Source organism: Peromyscus eremicus, chromosome 13, assembly GCF_949786415.1.
Source record: "Peromyscus eremicus chromosome 13, PerEre_H2_v1, whole genome shotgun sequence".
NCBI classification, from domain to species: domain Eukaryota; kingdom Metazoa; phylum Chordata; class Mammalia; order Rodentia; family Cricetidae; genus Peromyscus; species Peromyscus eremicus.
The window spans coordinates 50,521,632-50,544,294 of record NC_081429.1 but is presented as its reverse complement, the minus strand read 5'-3'; the positions used below and the strand labels follow the sequence as shown (position 1 = coordinate 50,544,294).

General features: G+C 42.2%; 2 protein-coding genes across 6 annotated transcripts in view; one reads left to right on the top strand and one right to left on the bottom strand.

Moving 5' to 3' along the window:
• Positions 1-379: 379 nt before the first annotated feature.
• Positions 380-22,569, bottom strand: Wdr12 (WD repeat domain 12). Of its 2 annotated transcripts, none has more exons than XM_059278667.1 (14): positions 22,378-22,569; positions 21,715-21,941; positions 18,503-18,597; positions 16,179-16,273; positions 14,660-14,766; positions 13,060-13,175; positions 12,101-12,255; positions 10,515-10,560; positions 8,199-8,284; positions 5,330-5,470; positions 5,120-5,225; positions 4,862-4,994; positions 2,923-2,995; positions 380-476 (listed from the first exon to the last, which is right to left on the bottom strand). In XM_059278667.1, exons 2-14 carry the CDS (start codon positions 21,753-21,755, stop codon positions 399-401), a joined length of 1,272 nt encoding a protein of 423 aa, XP_059134650.1. In that variant the 5' UTR covers positions 21,756-21,941; positions 22,378-22,569; the 3' UTR covers positions 380-398. The 2 variants fall into 2 exon arrangements, with proteins under 2 accessions (XP_059134650.1, XP_059134649.1); XM_059278666.1 differs by having other exon boundaries at positions 22,323-22,378.
• Positions 22,437-22,663, top strand: part of Carf (calcium responsive transcription factor) — a 46,452-nt gene continuing 46,225 nt past the window's right edge. For all 4 annotated transcript variants that reach the window (XM_059278662.1, XM_059278665.1, XM_059278663.1 and 1 more), the window contains exon 1: positions 22,437-22,549. The gene's annotated coding sequence lies outside the window, so the exon portion shown is untranslated. The remainder of the gene's footprint in view (positions 22,550-22,663) is intronic.

Genomic DNA, 22,663 nt, shown 5'->3' with positions numbered 1-22,663 from the left:
CACATATTTACTGTATTGTATAAACATGAAAGACGACGAACCATTATACACAATTTAAAAGGCTACTTCCTGTCTCTGTATTGACAGTGGTACTGGAGGGTTAGCCACTGACTTTCTTTTTGAGACAGTCCCCTGTAACCGTGGCTGCCTTTGCATTCACTATGCAGCAGGGAATGACCTTGAACTTCCGATCCTTTTGCTAACCTCCCAGGTCCTGGGATTACAGACTGCACTGCCACATCCACCTTCTCCAGGTGCTGGAGAGGGTGGTCAGGGCTCTGTCCATTTTGGGCAAGCCCTCTCCAGTATCATTCACATAGTTTATGACACAACAGTGAGACACTAACTAAAAAACAAAACAGAACCCAACAAGACAGTCTTTGATCAATCATTCATTTTCAAGCCCCTACATGGGAAGTGGTAGGTGAATATCTGTAGGAATACAATTTATTGTCTGCTCCTCCACTCAGAAGTAGCTGTGTAAAAAGAGAGAGAGAAAAGTAAATACAAATATACAGTAAATAGACATGATTAAATATGACTTTGATTTTGTTTTGGTTTTTCGAGACAGGGTTTCTATGTGTAAAAGCTCTGGCTGTCCTGAAACTCATTCTGTAGTCCAGGCTGGCCTTGAACTCACAGAGATCCGCCTGGCTCTTCCTCCCGAGTGCTGGGATTAAAGGCATGCGCCACCACCGCCTGGCAAGACACTGTTCACAGAGTATGCGTATCCTGTACTCTGACCATATTTCCATCTATACCCTTCCTTTGCTTCTTCCCCAGCAGTTCTGCTTCTACTTTGATATCATATATATATAAATGAGTTGATAGATGTAAAACCACCCAGCTTGAAACACAGTATTTAAGGGTGCCAATTAGAACAAACGTCTCTACTACTAGGTTAAGCATCTCCAATTCAAATGTAGGTTGGAGATGTAGCTCACAGGCAGAGCACATGCTGAGGACACATACAGCTCTGGGCCAATTTTAATGATATAAAGATGTGTTCTTTTGTCTGCCTAAGGCACCTGATTGGCTAAATAAAAAAAAAAAAAAAAAAAAAAAAAAAAAAAAAAAAAGCCTGTTACACTGTTACATTGGCATGATGCCACAAGTATAATCTTACACCTGACCCGATGTGACAGGTCACAGAAGACAGGTGCATTCAAAGTATTTTATAATTTGACAACATGCACAACACAGACACGAAACAAAAAGGAAGTTCACATTTAGATTTGGGTCCCATTCCAAGATGTCATAAATGTGCAAATATTCCAAAATCTGAAATGCTTCTGGTCCAAAGCGTTTCAGGTATGGGAAGCACAATCTGTATCACTATACAATGCATAAAATATTAAAAGCAATGAATCATTTTGGTTGAGACATAGTATGCTATTGTACTTCCAATGAAGTATTTGCCAAGGTATATAATAAACTAAAATAGTCTTATCCTTCGAAAACCACAAAAGCTTCGTTGGCTTTTAGAAGACAGGTTTTTATGCTCTAGCCTAAGCTGGCCTCAGATGTGCAGCTGTCCTCCTGCTTCAGCCTCCCCAGACTGCGATGACGAGTGTGAGCTACCACACTCAGAACTAGTCAAGTTTTTAAAAGACAGTGTATTATTTGCAGGCAAATGTACACTGCAAATTATATAAGTAGCTCTAGGACCTACGAGCTGAAAGAATTATTGGACAAGAGCTTATATATGCACATAAAAATTATTATAATTCCTTAAGTATATTTTATAATCCATATTTACTATTTAAAACGAATTCTGTAAACTTAATTATGTAAAATACGCCTGCAATTCCAGCACTCAGGAGGCTGAGGTAAGGGAGGCTGCTGTTAGCTTGAGGCCAGCCAGGGCTACATATCAAGACCACAAAACCATATCGAGATCACAAAAACAATACACTAACAAAAAATCCTTCTAAAACAGGTATTTCAAACTAGAAATACTGTGATCCGATCAGTACGAAGTAGTGAACTTATGGACCACAAGAGATTTGTAAATAATGTCTCATTAAGATATTCATGAGGTACCTGGGCCAACACCGGCCTGTAACACCAGCTACTAAGAAGTTTAAGGTCTGCCTGTGCTAGAGTAAGTTCCAAGCTGGCCTGGGCAACTCTGACAGCCTATCTCAAAATAAGAAAAAGAGGGCTAGTGTACTGGTACATGTCTATAACTTCAGCATTTGGGAGGTGGAAACGGGGGGTTCAAGGTTCTCTTCGGCTATACAGTAAACTAAAAGACAGCCTGGCTCCTATACATGAGCTCCTATATCAAAAACAGAACAAACAGGGCTGGGTACATAGCCAAGCAGCAGACCACTTGCCTAGCGTGGTAAGAACCTGGGGACTCTGTCCCTAGGACCGCCAAAAGAACTAAAATGGTATTCAGGGGGAAATGACCTGTTTCAAAATGTCAACTTTTGTTGGGTGCTGGTGGCACACACCTTTAATCCCAGCACTCGGGAGGCAGAGGCAGGCAGATCTCTGTGAGTTCGAGGCTAGCCTGGTCTACAGAGTGAGTTCCAGACAGCCAGGACTGTTTCACAGAGAAATCTTGTCTCAGGAAAAAAAAAATTCAATTTTTATTACTCTTTAAATAATTAAAGGGCAAATCTGTTCTTAGTTTTTTGGTCTGGGATGTAAAAACAATTATCAAAATCAGAAACTTAAAACTGCTAACTTTAAGCTGGGCAGTGGTAGCACAGGCCTTTAATTCCAGCACTTAGGAGGCAGAGCCAGGCAGATCTCTGAATCTGAAGCCAGCAGGGTCTACAGTGAGTTCCAGACAGCCAGAGAAACAGCCAGAGAAACAGCCAGAGAAAAAACAAACCACACAAAAAATCCTGCTAACTTTAAACATCAGGTCTATCCAACTTTTTTCTTCACCAGTAACTTGTAAATTCTTACCCCTGTGTCTGTCCAGTCCACACTTAGAACTTTATCTTCATGAGCAGCTAGATCATAGAGAGGAGCCTTACAGCTGAAGATGAAAATACACACGTTACATGCATTCAGGGTTTTAACACACATTATGGATAATTACTAGTACTTTTCTCAAGACTTTTACTGGATTTTACTACAGATTTACTGTAACAAACACTCAAGATGCAAAAAACTTATTCACAACTAGGTCCACTTTCACACTTTTATACTTTTATCCCAAATCATGGCTTTATATACTCTGTCCAGCCATCTGTATAATAACTCCTAAATATATATTTCTAACCCAAACTTTTCCCTTGAGCTTGAGTCTGTGTATCTAAATACCGGAAAGTTGATAGGCAACAGACACAATCAAATCAAAACTCTCAAATTTCCCTCATAAGGCTATTTTTCTAAAAAATAAAACCAATTATTTAATTATTCAATTATTATTTTGATTTTGTGTATGGGTGTTTTGCCTGTGTGTGTCTGTGCACCATATTCATGCAGAGGCTGGAGTTCCAGATCTGTATCCCACCTGGAACTGGACGGTTGTGGGTGCTGGGAGCTGAACCCAGGTCTTCTTTCCTCCAGCTCCACGCTTTCTCACTTTTTCTTACCATAGTACATAGCATTTCCATACACCCAATCACTTGAGCAGAAAACATGGGCAATTTTCTTTGATTCTCATCTCCACATTTAATCCATGAGAAATTAACCTCGCCAGAGACCTAAATTCAAATAGACCTAGAACAAAATCACTTATCCCTGACGCTACCACCACACCCTGTGCTCCCATGACCTGCCTCTTGGATAACAATGGTCTTTTGGCATCTATTCTTGGTTCCTTTTTCAAACCCTCAGAGCCTTGCCAAGTCCTGCTTGATATATTGATTACCTGCCTCATGCTCTGCCAGTCTCCCCATTTACTTCATCAATACCGGCTTGGTTGCCAATTTACCAATATACGATTCTCCCCATTTTATCTGTGCCTTTCTCTACCATGCATACATGCACATACCTTCAAAATGTGGGATTGGCTACTGAAATTTCTACAAAGAGAAAGTCTTGCCAAAGTGCAGCTTTACTGTTCTGCTTTGTTCATACTTACTGCTACTACCAGAAACTATGTTAATTATCATAGAAAATGTCAATGAAGACATCTAAGCCCTCTAAGATATTGTAAGATGTTTGAGGGCAGATTTAAGGTTAAAAACATACACAAATGGGTACGTAGTTAACGTCACCTCTTCTAACTGTAAGTTAATGGGTGTGTTTTAACTTGGACATTCTGTATACACTAGTATCACAGTATTAGCCTATGAATAAAACAGATTCCTTTGGCATCTAATTATCTTTGAAGAGACATATTTTTGTTACATTTTTCTATTTCTACTGAAGTTCTGGATAATTAAAACCTTTTCTCCTGCTTTATAAAAAGGTCAGAAAGATGGATTTTATAAGCTGTGTGGCTTTATTTTTAAAAGAGGGCCAAAAATAAGCAACAAGCATGAATAAAATTCCTTTGTTCCTGGGCTTTGTAGGTACATTTGTGTGCATGTGTATAAAGAATAACATGTATGTGGGTATTGTCCTGCAGGTGCTGTCCACCTGTTTTCTTGTGAGACAGGTCTCTCACTAGCCTGAGACTCACCAAGTAGGCTCTGCTAGCTAGCAGTCCCCAAGGATTCCCATGTTGTGTCTCCCCAGCACAGCTGGCACTGTTCACTTGGTTGATTTGGGTTCCGGGGTCCTCACACGTGCTAGGCAAAAACTTTACTCAATGAGCTGTGCCTGCAGCCCAATCCGGGGTTTTTTGAGTATTAGTATTTGTCGTATCATGTAGCACGAACCACACGTGGGTCTTCTGGAAGAACCGCAAGCGCTCTGAACTTAGAGCCACGCTTCCAGTCCCAACACTTACCTTCTTGTATCCCACAGCTTGACAATGTTGTCTAAAGAGCCTGAAATGAGCTGCTGTTCGTGGGTGGGAGACCACTTCACTGATGTTACCCAGCCTGTGTGTGAGGTGAGGGACAGCGACACCAAAGACCCGTCTGAATGAAGAGAAAGAAAATGCAATGGATTTTAGGAAAGACAAGCAGAACACACCCAAAGACTATCTGCAGAAACTTAATCTTTTTATTTATTTTTTTAACATTCCCCACTGGATACAACATACCTTTAGTTCGGGGATCCCACAGTCTAATATGCCTATCTGTGCTTCCAGATGCCAAACGTTTACAAAGGGGAGAATAGGAAATACAATTAAACACTTTATTTCCTGTCTGAAAATAAAAGGAAAGAACATTTAACCAGAAGGCTAAAAGTAACCACCTTTAGAAATGTATTACTGAAAAAAACGAACGTTGATGGAACACCACAGTCTTACCAGAGTTGACTTAAGACCACCAGACTCAACATCCCACACTCTAATTGTGTGATCCCAAGACGCGCTGCAGATTTCTTCAGCATCTGACCAAAGTACTGAGGAAACTGCTTCTGTGTGGCCAGAGAGGGTCACCAAGGGAGTCTAGAAATGAAAGGTCCCAAAAAGGGAAAAACATTCTCACCACAGAGTATCTGAAACGAGCAGATTTTAGGGTCAGGGGTAGTGGCGCACACCTTTATGCTAGCACTCAGGAGGCAGAGACAGGCGGGTCTCTGGGTTCCAGGCCAGCCAGGGACACATAATGATACTCTGCCAAAATAAAAGAGTAGATGTTAATGTCCAAAGTAGCTATGCTAGACTTTTTGCCCAATGGATTATTTTGTCTTTATAGTAATCCTCCAACATAGATGTTTCTGTCTTTATTTTATATGTGAAGTGGCTCAGTGGACAAAATGTCAGCTGTCAAGGCTGATGACAAGTTTAATCCAGGGACCCAGATGGTGGAAGGAGAACCAATTCCTGTAAGCTGTCTTCTGACCTCACACACATGCCATCACACACACACACACACACACACACACACACACACACACACACACACACACCACATAAATGAAAAGTTAAAAAAAAAGTCTTAAAACCACTGGTTTCTCCATCTAAACAAGCTAAAAATATGAACCAGGGATTTCACAATTCAATACCAAAGTGCTAACTAGGGCTTACATTATATTCTACTGTATATAAACAAAAGTACAGTGTTCCATAATTTTTTCTGTTTGTTTGTCTAGCCAAGGGTGGCTCTTAACTATGTAATTGAAGTTAGCCATGAACTCGCAGTCCTCCTGCCTGTACCTCCCTAACGCTGGGATTACAGACATGTGACAGCATCCCCAGCTCTAAATGATACAGCTAGTGTTCTTAACTGCTGAGCCATTTCTCCAGTCCCATCGGATCTTCCACAGTTTTTATGTTTATGATGAATATAATCACTAACGCATGGTCACGTGCTCAGTGGCACAGCTGACTCAGCATCTCCCTTTCCTTTAAATACAAGAGGTTAGATCACATAACAAACACCTTTGTAACCAAGCAGGATCGAAGTCAGGCTCATGAAAGCAGACAGTAGAATAGTCATTGCCAGACTTGGCAGAAAGGGGAAAATATCGGTTAAAGCACAAATTTCCAGTTTACAAGATGAAGAAAACTGAAGATCTAATGGATGGTGATGGTCACATTAATTTGAACATGATAACCATTACGTATAAGTGTATCTAATTATGTCAAATATATCCAATCACTGTTTGTCAGTTAGATTTAAGGTTGGAAAAAAAGAAAAAGAAAAAGCCAGGTATAGTGATGCATACTTGAATCCCTGCAATCAGGAAGCTGAAGAACTGAAAATTTGAGACCAGCGCAAGTCGGTGAGTTCCAAACCCACCTAAACTATCCGGCAAGATTCTGTCTCAAACTAAACAAACTTTGTTTAATGAGACCTAACTGCTACACGACAGAATTAAACTCCATATTAATGATTTCTAGTGTTTCAGGATATAAGTGAAAACACTTAGCAGCTCTAAAGTGAATTTTATCTTCAGTATATGAAATAGCATTATACAGTCAGATAATTACTGTCAAACAAGAGTTAAAGATTAAAATGTACCACGACAATCCTACCACTCCGTAAGATTGATTCAGATGTTATACTACCCGAAGCCTCAGGAAAATGTAGCAACAGTACTACAAAAAGAAAGCGTAATCATGGTTGAAGCAACAAGACAGAAGAGAACACAAACAAAAGAAAGGGGGGTAGGGGGGCCCTGGAGAGCTGGCTCAGCAGCAGTTAAGAGCACTGACTGCTCTTCAGAGGACCCAGGTTCAATTCCCAGCAGCTACACGGTGGCTCACAACTGTCTGTAACTCCAGTTCCAGGGGGCATGACACTGTTATACAGACACACACAGACAAAATACCAATGCACATAAAATAAAAATAATTAAAAAAGACTGCTGAATTATCATACTTTCATCAAACAGACCAAAGCCAAATACAGTCAATTCTCACAACTATTTACCCTTTAATAGACAGAGACAATTACCGAAAACAAAACCAGTCAAATGAAGACAATAACTGATGGGGTGCCCAGCCCCAGTGGATATACCCACAACTCCTGCACCTAAGGCTCAGGGAACACTGCAGAAGAGAGGATAAAAAGACTGTCAAGAGCCCGAGGACCAGGAAATATTCTGTGAGACTGTCTCTCTTAAAAGCGACAGGGAAGCTCCATCGATGTCGGCCTCAACAATATGGCTGCCTAAATAAGACCTGAACAAGGACACTATCAACAGCCATGCTAGCGTGGAAGGTGGAAATCTCACGGGGCTTCTCCCCCAGACAAAGAACTACAGGCAACTAAGGACTGCTGAGAGTAAGAGAAGTATTCTCTTTCAGAGATGAGCTCCAAAATGGCTATCCAATACCAAGTGGTCAGCTCGGGAATCATATATACACAAGAAACAGTAAAGGGACTCAGCAGGTTATATTTATAATGTTTATGCATTTATACACACATACCTAACAATAACAAAGAAAGAGAGGCCAGAAAATGGGGGATGTATACATGGAAGAAGTTGGAGAAGGGAGAAAATGATGTGATTAGATAGATATAGATTTATTATGTGCACAGTGTTCTGCCTGCATGTATGCCTGCATGCCAGAAGAGGGCACCAGACCTCATTAAGATGGTTGTGAGCCACCATGTAGTTGCTGGGAACTGAACTCAGGGGTCAGTAAGTGCTCTTAACCTCTGAGCCGTCTCTCTGGCCCTGATGTGATTATATTTTAATTAAAGCAAAAACATAAACAAACTTACCCTTGTTAGTCCCAATTGCTCTGTTTTTTGCTTCTTTCTTGGCCGATTTGTGGATTCTTCTATTTCATCTTCTTCATCTGTAGGGACTACATCATAGAGAAATTTAATATTGAAAAATTTAGTAACTATTAATGGCAAACTGCAAAAATGTCCGATATTCTGGGTATACAGTTTTCTTTCTTTTTTCAGTTATTAGGTAATGTATATTCCTTGTTATTTTGGTTAACACAAAATTGTATATAAAAATCATATCTGACCACTAGAGTATTGTAATTCAGTGTAAAGTACCTGAGACTCAACCCTTTAGTAGTAGCAAAAGGAAGAACATTTCCTGGATTGGCAATCAAACACTGACAAGGATTTTTTTGTTGTTGTTGTTTTGGTTTTTTGAGACAGGGTTTCTCTATGTGTAGCTTTGGTGCCTGTCCTGGATCTCGCTCTATAGACCAGGCTGGCCTCAAACTCACAGAGATCCACCTGCCTCTGCCTCCCAAGTGCTGGGACTAAAGGCGTGCACCACCACCGCCCAGCAGTCTGGGGATTTATTAGAATTGGTTTATAGATGGTTGTGGGCCACCATGTGGTTACTGGGAATTGAACTCAGGTCCTCTGGAAGAGCAGCCAGTGCTCTTAACTGCTGAGCCATCTCTCCAGCCCAAGCATTTTTTATAACATTTATTAATACGTATATTTTATGCTATATTATACATATTATTTAAAGTTGCTTAAACTGGTTCTGAGCAGCCGGGCGGTGGTGGCGCACGCCTTTAATCCCAGCACTCGGGAGGCAGAGCCAGGCGGATCTCTGTGAGTTCGAGGCCAGCCTGGGCTACCAAGTGAGTTCCAGGAAAGGCGCAAAGCTACACAGAGAAACCCTGTCTCGAAAAACCAAAAAAAAAAAAAAAAAAAAAAAAAAAACTGGTTCTGAGCACATTAACTATTTGTCAGCTGTAATTGGGGTCTGAACTGTGAACAGCGATTCCATCAGAAGTAATAGGGTCTTCTGACCTTTTTACATACGCAGAAATAATTCCCGCTGTTAGGTTTCAAAATTTAAGAATTTGTGTGGGTCCCTCCTGTCTTTTGTTTCCATCAGCACCCCTAGCTTCTTTAGAGAATCTGTCCTCTCCTTCGACTGTGTGTTTTACTCTGTATTTTCAAAGTAAGCTAGGTATGGTGGTGCATGATTATAATCCCAGCATTTGGGATGCAGAGGCAGGAGGATCACAAGTTTGAAGCCAGGATGGTCTATACAGCCAGTGCCAGGCTCCAGGATAGTGAAGGATATATAAATAGACCCTGCCTCAAAAAAAAATTTTTAAAGACATTTTCATGTGTATGCATTTACGTGTGTGTACCATGTGTGCCTAGTGCCCAGGAGAAGGTGTCAGATTCCCTGAGACTGGAATTGAGGACGGCTGTGAGCTTGAGTGCTTGAACTAACCTGGGTCCTCTGCAAGAGCAGCAAGTACGCTGCTCTCCAGGCACTCAAACCTCTTTTTTTTTTTTTTTTTTTTTTTTGTGGTTTTTCGAGACAGGGTTTCTCTGTAGCTTTGGAGTCTGTCCTGGACTAGCTCTGTAGACCAGGCTAGCCTCGAACTCACAAAGATCTACCTGCCTCTGCCTCCCAAGTGCTGGGATTAAAGGCGTGCACCACCACCGCCCAGCTCAAAACTCATTTTTAAGTGACTAAAAATGAGTCAAAATTATTCAAAAACAATTTCCAGGGTTTTTAATTAAATGCATTCTGAGATCTAAGACAATTTGTTATACATGTAACAAATCAGTGACTGTCAAATGAAGAGGTAGTAGGGTTAAAAAAGAACCAAGCCGGGCGTTGGTGGCGCACGCCTTTAATCCCAGCACTCGGGAGGCAGAGCCAGGCGGATCTCTGTGAGTTCGAGGCCAGCCTGGGCTACCAAGTGAGTTCCAAAGCTACACAGAGGAACCCTGTCTCGAAAAACCAAAAAAAAAAAAAAAAAAAAAAAAAAAGAACCAAAAAACTTAAAACAAAAATGTACTAATTTGTCTTCATACTACACTTTTTTTTGGTGGGGGGCATTGAGACAGGGTTTCTCTGTGTAGCTTTGGAGCCTGTCCTGGATCTCCCTCTGTAGCCCAGGCTGGCCTTGAACTCACAGAGATACACTTGCCTCTGTCTCCCGAGCGCTGGGATTAAAGGCGTGCGCCACCACTTCTTTTTGTACATACTAAAACACATTAGTCTATTTTTACAGCAAGTATGAGAAATAAAAGTCTCTCACTAAAGTTCTAGAAACATGATTAATAAGTCAAAATACAAGAAAGTATTGATACCTGTAGACCAGATCTTCAGCATCTTATCCCAGGAGCCGCTGCAGAACTAGACACACACAAAGGAGAAAGCATAGGTAGTGACTGACATCATCTGCCCCGCCCACTCTTACTTTCAAAGTTTTCTCCGCTTGCTTCCCTTCTCTGTGCACAGGCTCTGTAATCTTTACTACAGGATAATCACATACTCGGCTTCCCAGTCTTCTGGAAGCTGTAGCCTTGATCTCCCTGGCAACCAGCTGCCGTTCCTATATGCACCTGTGTCCTGCACAGCTGCTTAGCTCAAAGTGGGCAAGTAAGTAGACTACACTAATAGGTCTGTTCTGCTTCTAGAACTTTTACAATAAACCTGAGAAATGAAGTTAGACTTTCCCTAGGGGAAACAAAATAGATTTTCCTCCGAAGGGACAAATAGTACAGGATAAAACTAGGAAGTATTTCATGTAGAGAAAACCAGTATACGGTTCAAAATGAACCAAAGTGACTTGGGAACAGAGAAGGTTGGGGTATGTCAGCTACATTTAGCCTCCATTCCAGAGACTTCCTGAGGCCCAAATGTATCATCAGCTTCTTGTTCTGGCTTGTTCATTCTTTCCTTGGCTATCACAATCAAATTTTCTCTTGAGTTTTAACACACTGAAGGTGAGTTTCTGCTCATGTATAAGCAAAATATAGTCTAAATTCCCAGCCAAAAGACAAGAAAGGTTAATTCATCTAAATCTGTACTCAACAACATATAAACTTTCTGTGACTCAAGATAAATCATAAACCTTTATCTCTATTGAGTACATCAAACACTCTTAAATCTGGAATTCTCCAATGCAGCAAAGGGAACTTTCACAGACTAAGAGGGTTTGCAACCCTTCATAAGTCAATGAAGTTATTACTTTCTGGTTTGTATCCATTTTGTTGTAACAAAGAACAGGCCAGGCTGGGCATGGTGGCTCATGCCTGTAATCCCACTACTCAGGAGGCAGAAGCAGGCCGATCAACAGGGACATAAGGCCAGACTGGACTTCACAGGGAGAATTCCAGGGCAACCTGGGCTACAGTGAGAACCTGCATCAAAAAAACCAAAATAAGGGACTGAGGATTTAGTTCGAGTGCAAGTACAAGCCGCATGTCAGCACTGATGGTGAAACACTGTTAACATTAGCCTTCGTGTACTAAGGCTTGGGTGTCATTTAGACATTTAATGATGACAGCACTTTAAGAGAACCTGATGAATTGAAAACACTGTCAATTACTATCATTTAAGGTTATCTTTACTTGTTCTCTCTCTCTCTCTCTCTCTCTCTCTCTCTGGGGGGGTGGTGTTTCAGGGTTTCTCTAGAACTATCCTAGAACTCACCCTGTAGACCAGGCTGGCCTCAAACTCAAGAGATCAGCCTGCCTCAGCCTCGCAAATGCTGGGACTAAAGGCGTGTGCCACCACTGCCCGGCTTAATCCAATTTTTAATCATTTTTAGCCTCTGACTGTTATGGAAGTTACAACCATCAGGAACATATCTATATAGTATGTTTACTCAGTTGCTGAAATTCTAACTCAACACAACAGTGGCCACACTGTTCTAACAGGGACCACTCACTTTGGTTCCTGAGCTGTCCACTGCTATGGAGTCCACACTCCCAGCATGACCTCTGCAGCAGTGGAGAGCTTTGACTTTGTTCTTCTCCACGTTCCATTCCCATAAGAGGACAGTCTGGTCCATTGAGGCGCTCAGGAGTAAGCAGGACAAATTGTCTGAAGAAAAGAGAAAACGAGAAACACATAGTACAAAATCTTAATTGCATCTTCTTTTCTATTAGTCAGTATTTCTGTAACTGTTTTAATAATAATTAAGATGGACTACTTTTAAAAGAGAGCTATCATGGTAAAAAGGAAAAATTCTTAAACCAAGGCTAGCAGTGTGCACCTGTAATTCCAGCCGTCAGGAGGCTGAGGCAGAAGGGGGACAGGTTGAGGCCAGCCTAGGCTACACTGTGACCACCCCACCCCCACCCCATGCTGTCACCAAAAAGAGAAGACTCTCTGAAAATAGGAAAAATGTGTTCAATGCACTTACTAACTTGAAAATGTACAGATAATTAGTAAAGACTTCCTCCTTAAATTTACAGACTTAGAGCTAGGTATATGGCTCAGTGGCAGTGTGCTTGTCCAGCATGCACAAAATCCTGGGTTCAGTCTCCAGGACCGGGGGTGGGGTGGGGGGGAGGACACGAACAGCAATCTGCGGATTTTAAAAATACTAATTCTTGCCAGTCGGTGGTGCACACACCTTTAATCCCAGCCCTCGGGAGGCAAGTGGATCTCTGTGAGTTCGAGGCCAGCCGGGTTTACAGAGTGAGTTCCAGGACAGCCAGGCAGCCAGGGCTACACAGAGAAACCTTGTCTCAAAAAACATATATATTTATCTTTCCCTTTTTAGTACTATGTTTCTGAAACCTAGCAACTGAGCCATGAAACATTTTCACCCAATCATTCTTTTGCTAGACTAAAATTAGTTCAGTTTTAGACTCTTAAGATTCCCCTTAAGTAGAATCGTACCTTTTTTCACCCAAGCCACATCTTTCACAACATCTGTATGTCCTGCAATAGTCATTATTGACTTTCCTTCCAAGGACCAGATCCGAGATGTCTTATCGTAAGAACCAGACAGGATCCTACAATGGGAAAAAATGCTATGAAATACAAAAAGATGACTTTTGTAGGCCTGAAAATTAGTTGTTTCTATGGCAATGGCAAAGTAAACTTGGGGAAGAAACTCTTCTTTAATACGAAGAACAAGATTTCAAAGCATAACAACAGCTCAGATGTTATACTAATTTTCTGAACCACTAAAACAATATGAGATTTCACTTTTATTGTTGCATATGATATAAATTTCACCAAAGCAATACACACTGCTTGTAAAGCCTAACATTCCTTAATTAACCACTGAAAACTATTCAAGAGAAAAACAGAGATGAGATGTAGCTCAGTGGTCAGCACTTGTCCAGCAAGCAGAAGCCTCTCAATCTGCTGTCCAGCACCACACAGACACACAGACACAGACACACACCACAATACCAAAGCAAAAAGGAAAATCACGAAGAACAAAAGAAAAACAAAGCCAGGCATGGTGGCACACCTTTAATCCCAACATCTGGGAGACAGAAGCAGGAGGATCTCTGAGTCTGAGGCCTACATAGGAAGTTCCAGGACAGCCAGGACTACATAGAGACACACTGTCTTAAAAAAACCCAAAATCTACCTTTATGTAATAATTCCAAGTCCTTTTCAGGATGACAAGATGGCTAAGCAGTAAAGCACCTGCTGCAAAGCCCAGAGACTTGAGTTCAGTCCCTGGAACCATGTGAAGGTGAAAAGCGAGAACCAATTTCACAGAGTTGTCTTCTGACTGTCACACTTTTTATACACATGTGCAGTGGCGCACCCCCCCTCAAACAAAATACATAATAAAATGGCCCCCAAAAAGGAAAGACAGAAGTAAGCTACCCCCTGATCAACTCCTAAGATGTTTTTTCTATAAGTACAGCCAGTTAGGAGCATGATCAGTAGTAGGCATGTGCTTTAAGACAGTGGTTCTCAACCCAGGGGTCAAGACCCCCAGGGGGGATCACATATCAGACATCCTGCATATCAGATATTTACATTATGATTCAAAACAGTAACAAAATTAGTTATGAAGTAGGAATTAAATAATCTTCTCACAACATGAGAAATTGTATGAAAGGGTCGCAGCATGAGGAAGAATGAGAACCACTGTAGTAAGACATCCATACCTCTTTGACTCCAGGCTGCCCATGTTAGCCCTACAATAGCATGTCTGCATCTTCATGGTAGCGGGCGGGGAGATCTGTGGCCACAAATATTAATTTTTCTCCTCTATGAGGCAGTGTGTATCTCTGGTCTTAAATATCAATGACTGCTGACTTACATAGAATACAAATATCACAACATTTTGAAACAAAGAAACCCTAATAATAAACACTTGTTTTCTTCTTGAATATACTGACTGCAAAAGCCTATTTGGTATGGTCACCGGTAATCACTGCACGAAGTTGCTTTAACAAAGCAAAGGCATCAGAGAGAGACAGTCCCACTGTGGAGGCACGTAAGAAACAAAAGTACACGCCATGCATACCACTCTTCTGCCCCTTCAATCGAGCTGATCCAGTCATCATGGAACATGCACTGCTCTGGCTGGGGCGCGGTGTATTTCTCCACGTATTCTAGTTCCACAACCTCTTCCTAGTCACACAGAGAACAGAAAATAAACCAGTTTGTGGTTTTTTTGTTTGTTTGTTTTTTGAGATAGGGTTTCTGTGTAGCTTTTGAGCCGTTCTGGAACATGTTCTGTAGACCAGGTTGGCCTCAAACTCACAGACATCCACCTGCCTCTGCCTCCTGGGATTAAAGGTGTGCACCACCACTTCCCGGCTGAGGAGACAGCTTTTAAATGTTACTTTGCAGGAAGAAAATTTGGGAGCCATTTAAAAAGTCAAGAGTTTTCGTTTGGCCTCACATTAAGCTAAGAATATGAACTTATATTAAAAGTGGGAATAAAAAGATATTTTAAAAAGTTATTCAGTTTTCTTTTAAATTATGTGTATATGTTGGGCTTGTGCACACGAGTGTGGGGGGAGTCTAGAGGCATGGACTTCCTCTGGAGCTGGAATCACAGGCAGTTGGCAGTTGCCCAATGTGGGTACTGGGAACTGAACTCAGGTCCTCAGGAAGAGCAGCAAGCATTCTCAAACACTGAACCTTCTCTCTAACCCCTACAAGAAAGCCTTTATGTAAAAAAAATAAAAAAATTAAAAAAAAAATTAGATAAACAGAAAAATCATGCAAGCATACTTTTCTTTCAGGATGATGAAAGAGTTCTGGAAATGGGGAGTGGTGACAGTTGCACAGTGCTGTACTTCATATTACTGAACTGTACACGAGAACAGCTAACATGTTGAGTTTGCTCTTACATATATTTCATCATAGTATTTTAAAATCACGAAATATAGTGGAAATTACAAATTACATTCTAAACAATTTTATTACATTTACTTATTGTGTGTGTACATCCATGTAACAGTGTACGTGGAGGTCAAAGAACCAACCTGTGGGAGTTGGTTCTCTCTTTCTACTGTGGGGGTCCTGGGGCTGAACTCAGGTCATCCGGCTTCGTGGCCAGCACCTTTACTCAGTCAGCCATCTTGCTGACTCCAAATAATCCTTTTTTCCCCAGGCAGGGTCTCACTATACAACCATGGTTAGCCTAGAACTCCCAGTCTCCCACTGACTGTCCTCCGGCCTTCACATGCAGGCTGTGCACGCACCTACACATACTATATAATAATAAATAAGTGAACATAACTTTAGAATGTTTTCTAAGACTCTCAAAGAAAGTCAAAAGGTCAGGCAGTGGTGGTGCACACCTTTCATTACAGCACTTGGGAGGCAGAGGCAGGTGGATCTCTGAGTTTGAGGCCAGTCTGGTCTACAGAGTGAGTTCCAGGACAGCCAGGGCTACACAGAGAAGCCCTGTCTTGGAAAACAAAAACAAAAAAGGGCAAAAAACCTTGGGTGTTGAAATCAATTTAGGCGGATTCTATAAGCAGTTACTCTAGTAAGGTATTAAATCAAACATAAGCAGTACTTGGACTTACCGATGAAATGTTTTCCAGTTCCATGTGTTTGACCAAGGGCATTCGAAGAAACTGGCCCTTGATAAGGAAATCGAACTCGACATGTTTGTGGAGCTCTGCAAAACAGGAAGGGTCTTAATAATATCAGTGCCATATGAATGAGAACCCTGCAGCAATCATGTCTCAAGTACCCACTGCTGCCCCAGTTGCTCCGTAACTTCCCATACTGAATAGTTTTTGGTTTTTTGAGACAGGGTCTTTGTCCTGGAACTCACTATGCAGACCAGGCTAGCCTTGAACTCACAGAGGTCCACTTGACTCTGCCTTCTGAGTGCTGTGATCAGAAGCGTGCGCCACCATGACACCCGGCTACACGATTTCTAAAGAACTAATATACTTTGTTCTGTTTATTACGCTTGGTTTTACGGTGGTGTAATGACTTTAGGGGCCAGGGGTTGAGCCAGGTTATATGTACGCCCAGCACATGTTCTACCACTGAACTAACTACACCCTACTAATCTTGTCTTTTGTTTTGAAAGAGTGGTTTATTGAGTAGACAAAAGAGAGAAACAGGCTGGACAGTAGCTCAAATACCACCTGAAGCCTATTACCTCATTTTCAAAAGCTTTTGTTCTACAGAAAATGTACAACATACACAAAAGTATAAACAACAGTGCACACCCACACCCTACTCCAATACAAAACAGCTTGTGAAGAATCATTTCTATTCCTGTCTCCATTCTCTTGCTAGCTTCTTCTAAAGCAACCTCAGAAACCATACCATTTCATGTGTAAATGGCTTTATTGCACATCTCTAAAATCTAAGGAATTAAAACATAATGTTAAAATATTTTTTTTTTTTTTTAAAGGTTTATTTATTCATTATATATACAGCATATGTGACTGCACGCCAGAAGAGGGCACCAGATCCCATTACAGATGGTTGTGAGCCACCATGTGGTTGCTGGGGATTGAACTCAGGACCTCTGGAAGAGCAGGCAGTGCTCTTAACCACTGAGCCATCTCTCCAGCCCCCAATGTTAAAATATTAACTATGCTACTATTATATACTTAGTCATTATTCATTTTTTTTTTTAATTAATTTAACTTCTATTTTGAAACTGGGTCCTACTGTGTAGCCCACACTGACTTCAAACTCACTACATAACCCAGGCTAGCCTCCAGAGGCTAGACAGATAGAGGGCTATCTCTGACTCATTGTCTCGGTCTCTAAAGCACTGGAATTGCAGGTGTGTCCCATCATGCACAGCTGCTCATGTTTTAGAGCAAACATTTTGAAGCTGGCATCTAACTGGTTAATGTGTCCCTTCAATCTTTAAAAGGCCCCTCCTTTTTCTTGTCATTTCTTCATTGAGGAAAATGTGTCAACTATCTTATTTCCTACATTCTGGGCTTGGTTAATTACATCTCCAAAGTGTCTTTTTATTTTTTATTTTTATTATTGTCTTGTGTATGTAGTGTTTGTGGGCATGTGTACCATGGTACCCATGTGGAGGTCAGAAGACAACTTGTGGAGTTGGGTCTCTCCACTTTTATTTGCGTCGTGAGGGTTAAACTCAGGTTTGCACCATTGGAGAGCAAGTACCTTCAGCTAGCTGAGCTATGTCACGGCCCTACAGAGTATCTTTTAATACATACGTTCCTCTATCCTCTACTATACCCTGTTAATCAGTGAGCCTTCAATGGTAAGACTTCAGGCTGCCACCACATCAACATGCATGCATTAACTAGCTGTGTGTTCTTTTTTCGCATATGTGTGTGAGCACGTGTGTGTAAGCACACGTGCGTGCATGAGTGTAGATGTTCAAGGCTGATGTTGAATGTCTTCCTGGCTCACTTGCCACCTTAAATATTAAGGCAAGGTCTCACTGAACCCACAGCTTGATGTTTCGCTAGTCTGGCTGGCCAGCCTGCTCTGGAGTCCCCCATCTCTGTTTCCAGTGTGCTGAGACTGCAGGCAGCTCACTACCCCAACCTTCCTTTATGTGGGGGCTAGAGATCTGAACGCTGGCTTCGTGCGTCCACATAAATACCTACTCACCGAGCCAACTCTCCAGCGCTTATTTTTCTTATAACTTATTTATTTTTATTTTGTGTGCATTGGTGTTTACCAGCATGTATGTCTTTGTGAGGGTGATGGATCCTAAGTTACAGACAGTTGTGAGCAGGGGCAGGAGAATGTCTTGAGTTTGAGGCCAGCCTGGTCTACACAGCCAGAATTACCCTGTCAAAGAAAAACAAACAAACAAAAACAAACAACAAACATATTTATGTGTAGCTAAGTGCTGTACCCTCTCCTATCTCCTTGGAGCATATACACCTACCATTTTTGGTCTCCAGCAATTTATTGATGATGTTACTAAGGTCAGCAACTTCAGAGGTGGCAGGGATTGAGAAAGGAACATCATCTACTGCATATCTGTAAGAGGGAAGTGATATGTTAGTATTATGTCTATACATTTTGGCAAATCTGCATTTACTCACTCAACAACTATTCACTGGGCACATCATCCCAGACACTTGCTACATGGCATAAACAAAATGAGGTGAAATGTCTTTATTCTTTTTTTTTAACAGAAGAACTATTTTTTTTCTTTTTTCTTATTCATTTTACATACCAACCACAGATCCCCCTCTCATCCCTCTTCCTGCCCCCTGCCTTCCCCCATCCCCTCATCCAATGTCTTTATTCTTAAAAGAATCAAGCACAATGAAGCCATGTGAACACAGTGTCATAAATAATGAGACTATCAGAAATAAGTCGGGAGGCAGAGGCAGGTGGATCTCTGTGAGTTCAAGGCCAGCCTGGTCTACAAAGCGAGTTCCAGGAAAGACGCAAAGCTACACAGAGAAACCCTGTATCAAAAAAACCAAAAAAAAAGAAAAAAGAAAAAAAAAAAGAAATAAGTCACTTCAACCAGAGAAAAGGGGTGTAAGTGCAGGACCCAAAAGAACACACAGCTACAAAAAGTGATGTTGGCCACATAAGGGAGGGATAGCCTGGAAATGAGACCATGGGAAAGTAAGAACAGCAGACCAAAGGAACTTGCTCCTATTTCAGTCCCTAATTTTCCTCTAGGCAGTGTTCAGAGATAAGCCTAATGACACACAGAGTGTTTTAGGTCCCATATACAATGAAATAGTTTTAAATTCTTTGTGTAGGCAACAAAGAACCACTGTAGCAGTCCAAGTTCAAGAATAACAGCAGTACTCTATTTAGACAGATCTTTACAGCTATGCCACAGACTAGATTAGAATAATATATGACTGGAGGCAGAACAGAACCCACAGAGAGACAAGAAAATATTTGCAAATCATTTATCTGGTAAGGAACTTGTATCCACAATATATAAAGAACATTTATTTCTCAGTAATAAAAAGGCTTTTTTTTTTTTTTTTTAAATGGGCAAGGGATTTGAATAGATAGTTTTCTAGAGAAAGAGCAATGACCAACAGGCACAGGACCAGACCACAATGAACATCACTTCACACCCATCAGGATGTAACTAAAGCTATGGTGACAATCCAGGGAAAGAAGAACCTCATCCATCGATGGTGGGAATGTAAAACGGTGGGGTTACTTTGGAAAACAGTGTGCCAGCTGCCCTGAAAGTTAAATGTGGACTTACCATTTGACTCAAGAACTACACTTTTAGGTACATAGTAAAGAGCAATGAAAACACATGTTCACTGGGCATGGTGGCACGGACCTTTAATCCCAGCATTTGGAAGGCACAGACACGTGGATCAGTGGTTCTGAGGCCAGCCTTGCCTACACAGTGGGTTCCCGGCCAGCCAGGGCCACACATGTTCACACGGAAACTGTACATTAATGCTTCCACAGCCACTATTCACAACAGCTAAAAGACTGGAACAACCTAAATGTCTTAACTGGACAGTAAGAGACGAGGACTGGAGAGATTGCTCAGTGGTTAAGAGCATTGCCTGCTCTTCCAGAGGTCCTAAGTTCAACTCCCAGCAACCACATGGTGGCTCACAACCATCTCTAGTGGGATCTGATGCCCTCTTCTGGCACAAACTTGTACATGCAGATAAAGCACTCATAAACATAAATAAATAAAAATCTTAAAAAAAAAAGAGACAACGAGCCATATAATAGACTATTAGACATAAAATAAATGAATTATTAGGGTAGTCTGCCTAATGGTTAAACTATAAAAAGCAGTCAGTGAAAGATGCCAGACACAAAAGCCCACAAAGTTGGTATAATTTCATTATACAAAATGTCCAGGATGGACAGCTACACAGGTAGGTCGACTTGGTCGACTTGCATGGGAAGCATTTAAGGGGTTGAGTAGCATCTAAAGAGAGATGAACTTTTTTCTAAAATGGATCATGTAAATGGTTGTACAGTTCTAATATGATGCACCTGAATCTCACAACGCTATATATGTATCACTAGTAAATTTGTGATCTGTGACTTATTTATACATAGACACATAAATACACACGTATAAATATATACATGCACACAGTCCTGGTTGTTTTGTCAACTCAGAAGCTAAGGTCATCTGAGAAGAGGGAACTGAAATTAAGAAAACACCTCCATTACATTGGCCCATAGGCAAGTCTGTGGAGCATTTTCTGGATTAATGACTGATGTAGGAGGAACCAGTCCACTGTGGGAAGTGCCACCCCTGGGCAGGTGGTCCTGAGTTGGTCTACAAAGTGAGTTCCAGGACAGCCAGGGCTACAGAGAAACCCTGTTTCAAAAAGGGCAGGCTTAGCTGGACATGGAGAGAACAAGCTACAGTCCAGCATCCCTCCATGGCTTGTGCTTCAGTTCCTGCCTCAGCTTCCTCTGATGATGACTGTAATCTGTGAGCCTCCCCCAAGCTGCTTTTGGTCATAGTGTTTTATCACACTAACTAGAACACATACACCTAGTCAGGTCAGTAACTGAATTGACCTCACACTAATAAAAAAAAAAAAAAATCAGCTCTAGGAACCCCGTAATTCAGAGATCCAGTTCCTACAGTGGTTGAGAAAAGCAAACGAAGTCCTGCTTTCAGAAACCATGAGACACCATTAACAGACAGCCTGTAAACACAAGTGCCAGGCTCGCCCCTCAAATCATGAAGAAGTGTGTACATCATTCAGAAAGCAAACTCAGAGCCCGGTTCCCTCCACACACAATTCAAATGATAAAGAGCTCACGAAGGTGGGTAGAAAAATGGAGATTCGGGAAGCCATCTAAGACGTGCCCACCGCTTCCAAATGGGATGATGATACAGGGCAGACGTGAGGGGACGGGGAAGGGAGGGCGACTGAAGTCTCTTTTATCTTTAACTGTTTTTTCTATCCGGCACTCAGGTTATCTTGTTTGCATGAAGTCCCTTTAATTCCAGCCAGATACCTGTTAAATTTCTTTCAGCTCTGGTTTACTAAAGCCTTGGCTGTTTCTCACTGACTGTCTATTCCCAGACAAGGACTGCCAGTGCCTACAAGGGTCCGAACCGAAGCGGGTCTTAAAACCAGACGGGCTCCGGGAAGGTAAGGGCTGACGCGGACTTACTTCTTGTTCTCCGTGTAGAAACGCGCCTGGAGCTGTGCCATGGCGGGGGGCACACGCGAGACCTCTCCACGAGAACGTTATCTGTTGACAACCAGGGAGCTCCCAACCAGCCAAGTGCGCCGCCAGCGCAGGGGAAGGCTGGCTTCTGCAGCCTGCCTCCGGCTTCCTCAGCTCACACCACGAGGTTCCCTTTCCACAGACGCGCCCAGCCCGCACACATCAACCACCTATCCCGAGATTTAGGAAACATCGATTAGTAAAGCGAAGTCTTCAAAGCAGCCAGTCCCCGACTACGTCTCTGTTTCTTACTCTCTATTTAGATCCGCAATCGATTAGGAAGATAGGGAAAAGATCTAATTAGAATCTTATTCTTATTTTAAAGGGTATCCTTAGCCCGGATACTTTAGACTCGGCGCTCAGAGACTACAAACCCCAGAAGGGAGCGCGTTTCAGGCGCTCTGAACACTGGGAGTTGTAGGCTTTATTCATTTATCTCTTTAGCCACACCGTACTCAGGTCCTCTTATTTGCTCTTAAACTCCCTTCTCTGGCCAGATATTCCACTTCCTGCTCCTTAACTCTGGGTGACAAAGGTTCCCGCCTGTTTACTTTTTATGCACAGTCCCAACAACAGCCGGACTCCGCGGAGACCATGCGTTCTTACCTCAAGGGGCCGAACGGAAGCATGGGAGAGGAGAACGAATCGGAAAGGGAACTGTGGAACTCGACGGTGGCCGAGAAGGGTCCAACCTCCTGGGCCTGTACTGCGCCTCCCGGCGGGGCGCGCGTGCGCACTGTGCTGGTCTCCATGGCGGGGGCCTCGGAGCCAAGACGAGGTTGAGTAGACTCGTTTTGAATTTTCTCCCTTCTGCTCCCCCGTCTCGCGTTGTGGGGCTCACGGCGGCGGCAGGGTTGGGGGGCGGGGGGGAGCCGGAGGTCTGGCAGAGCCG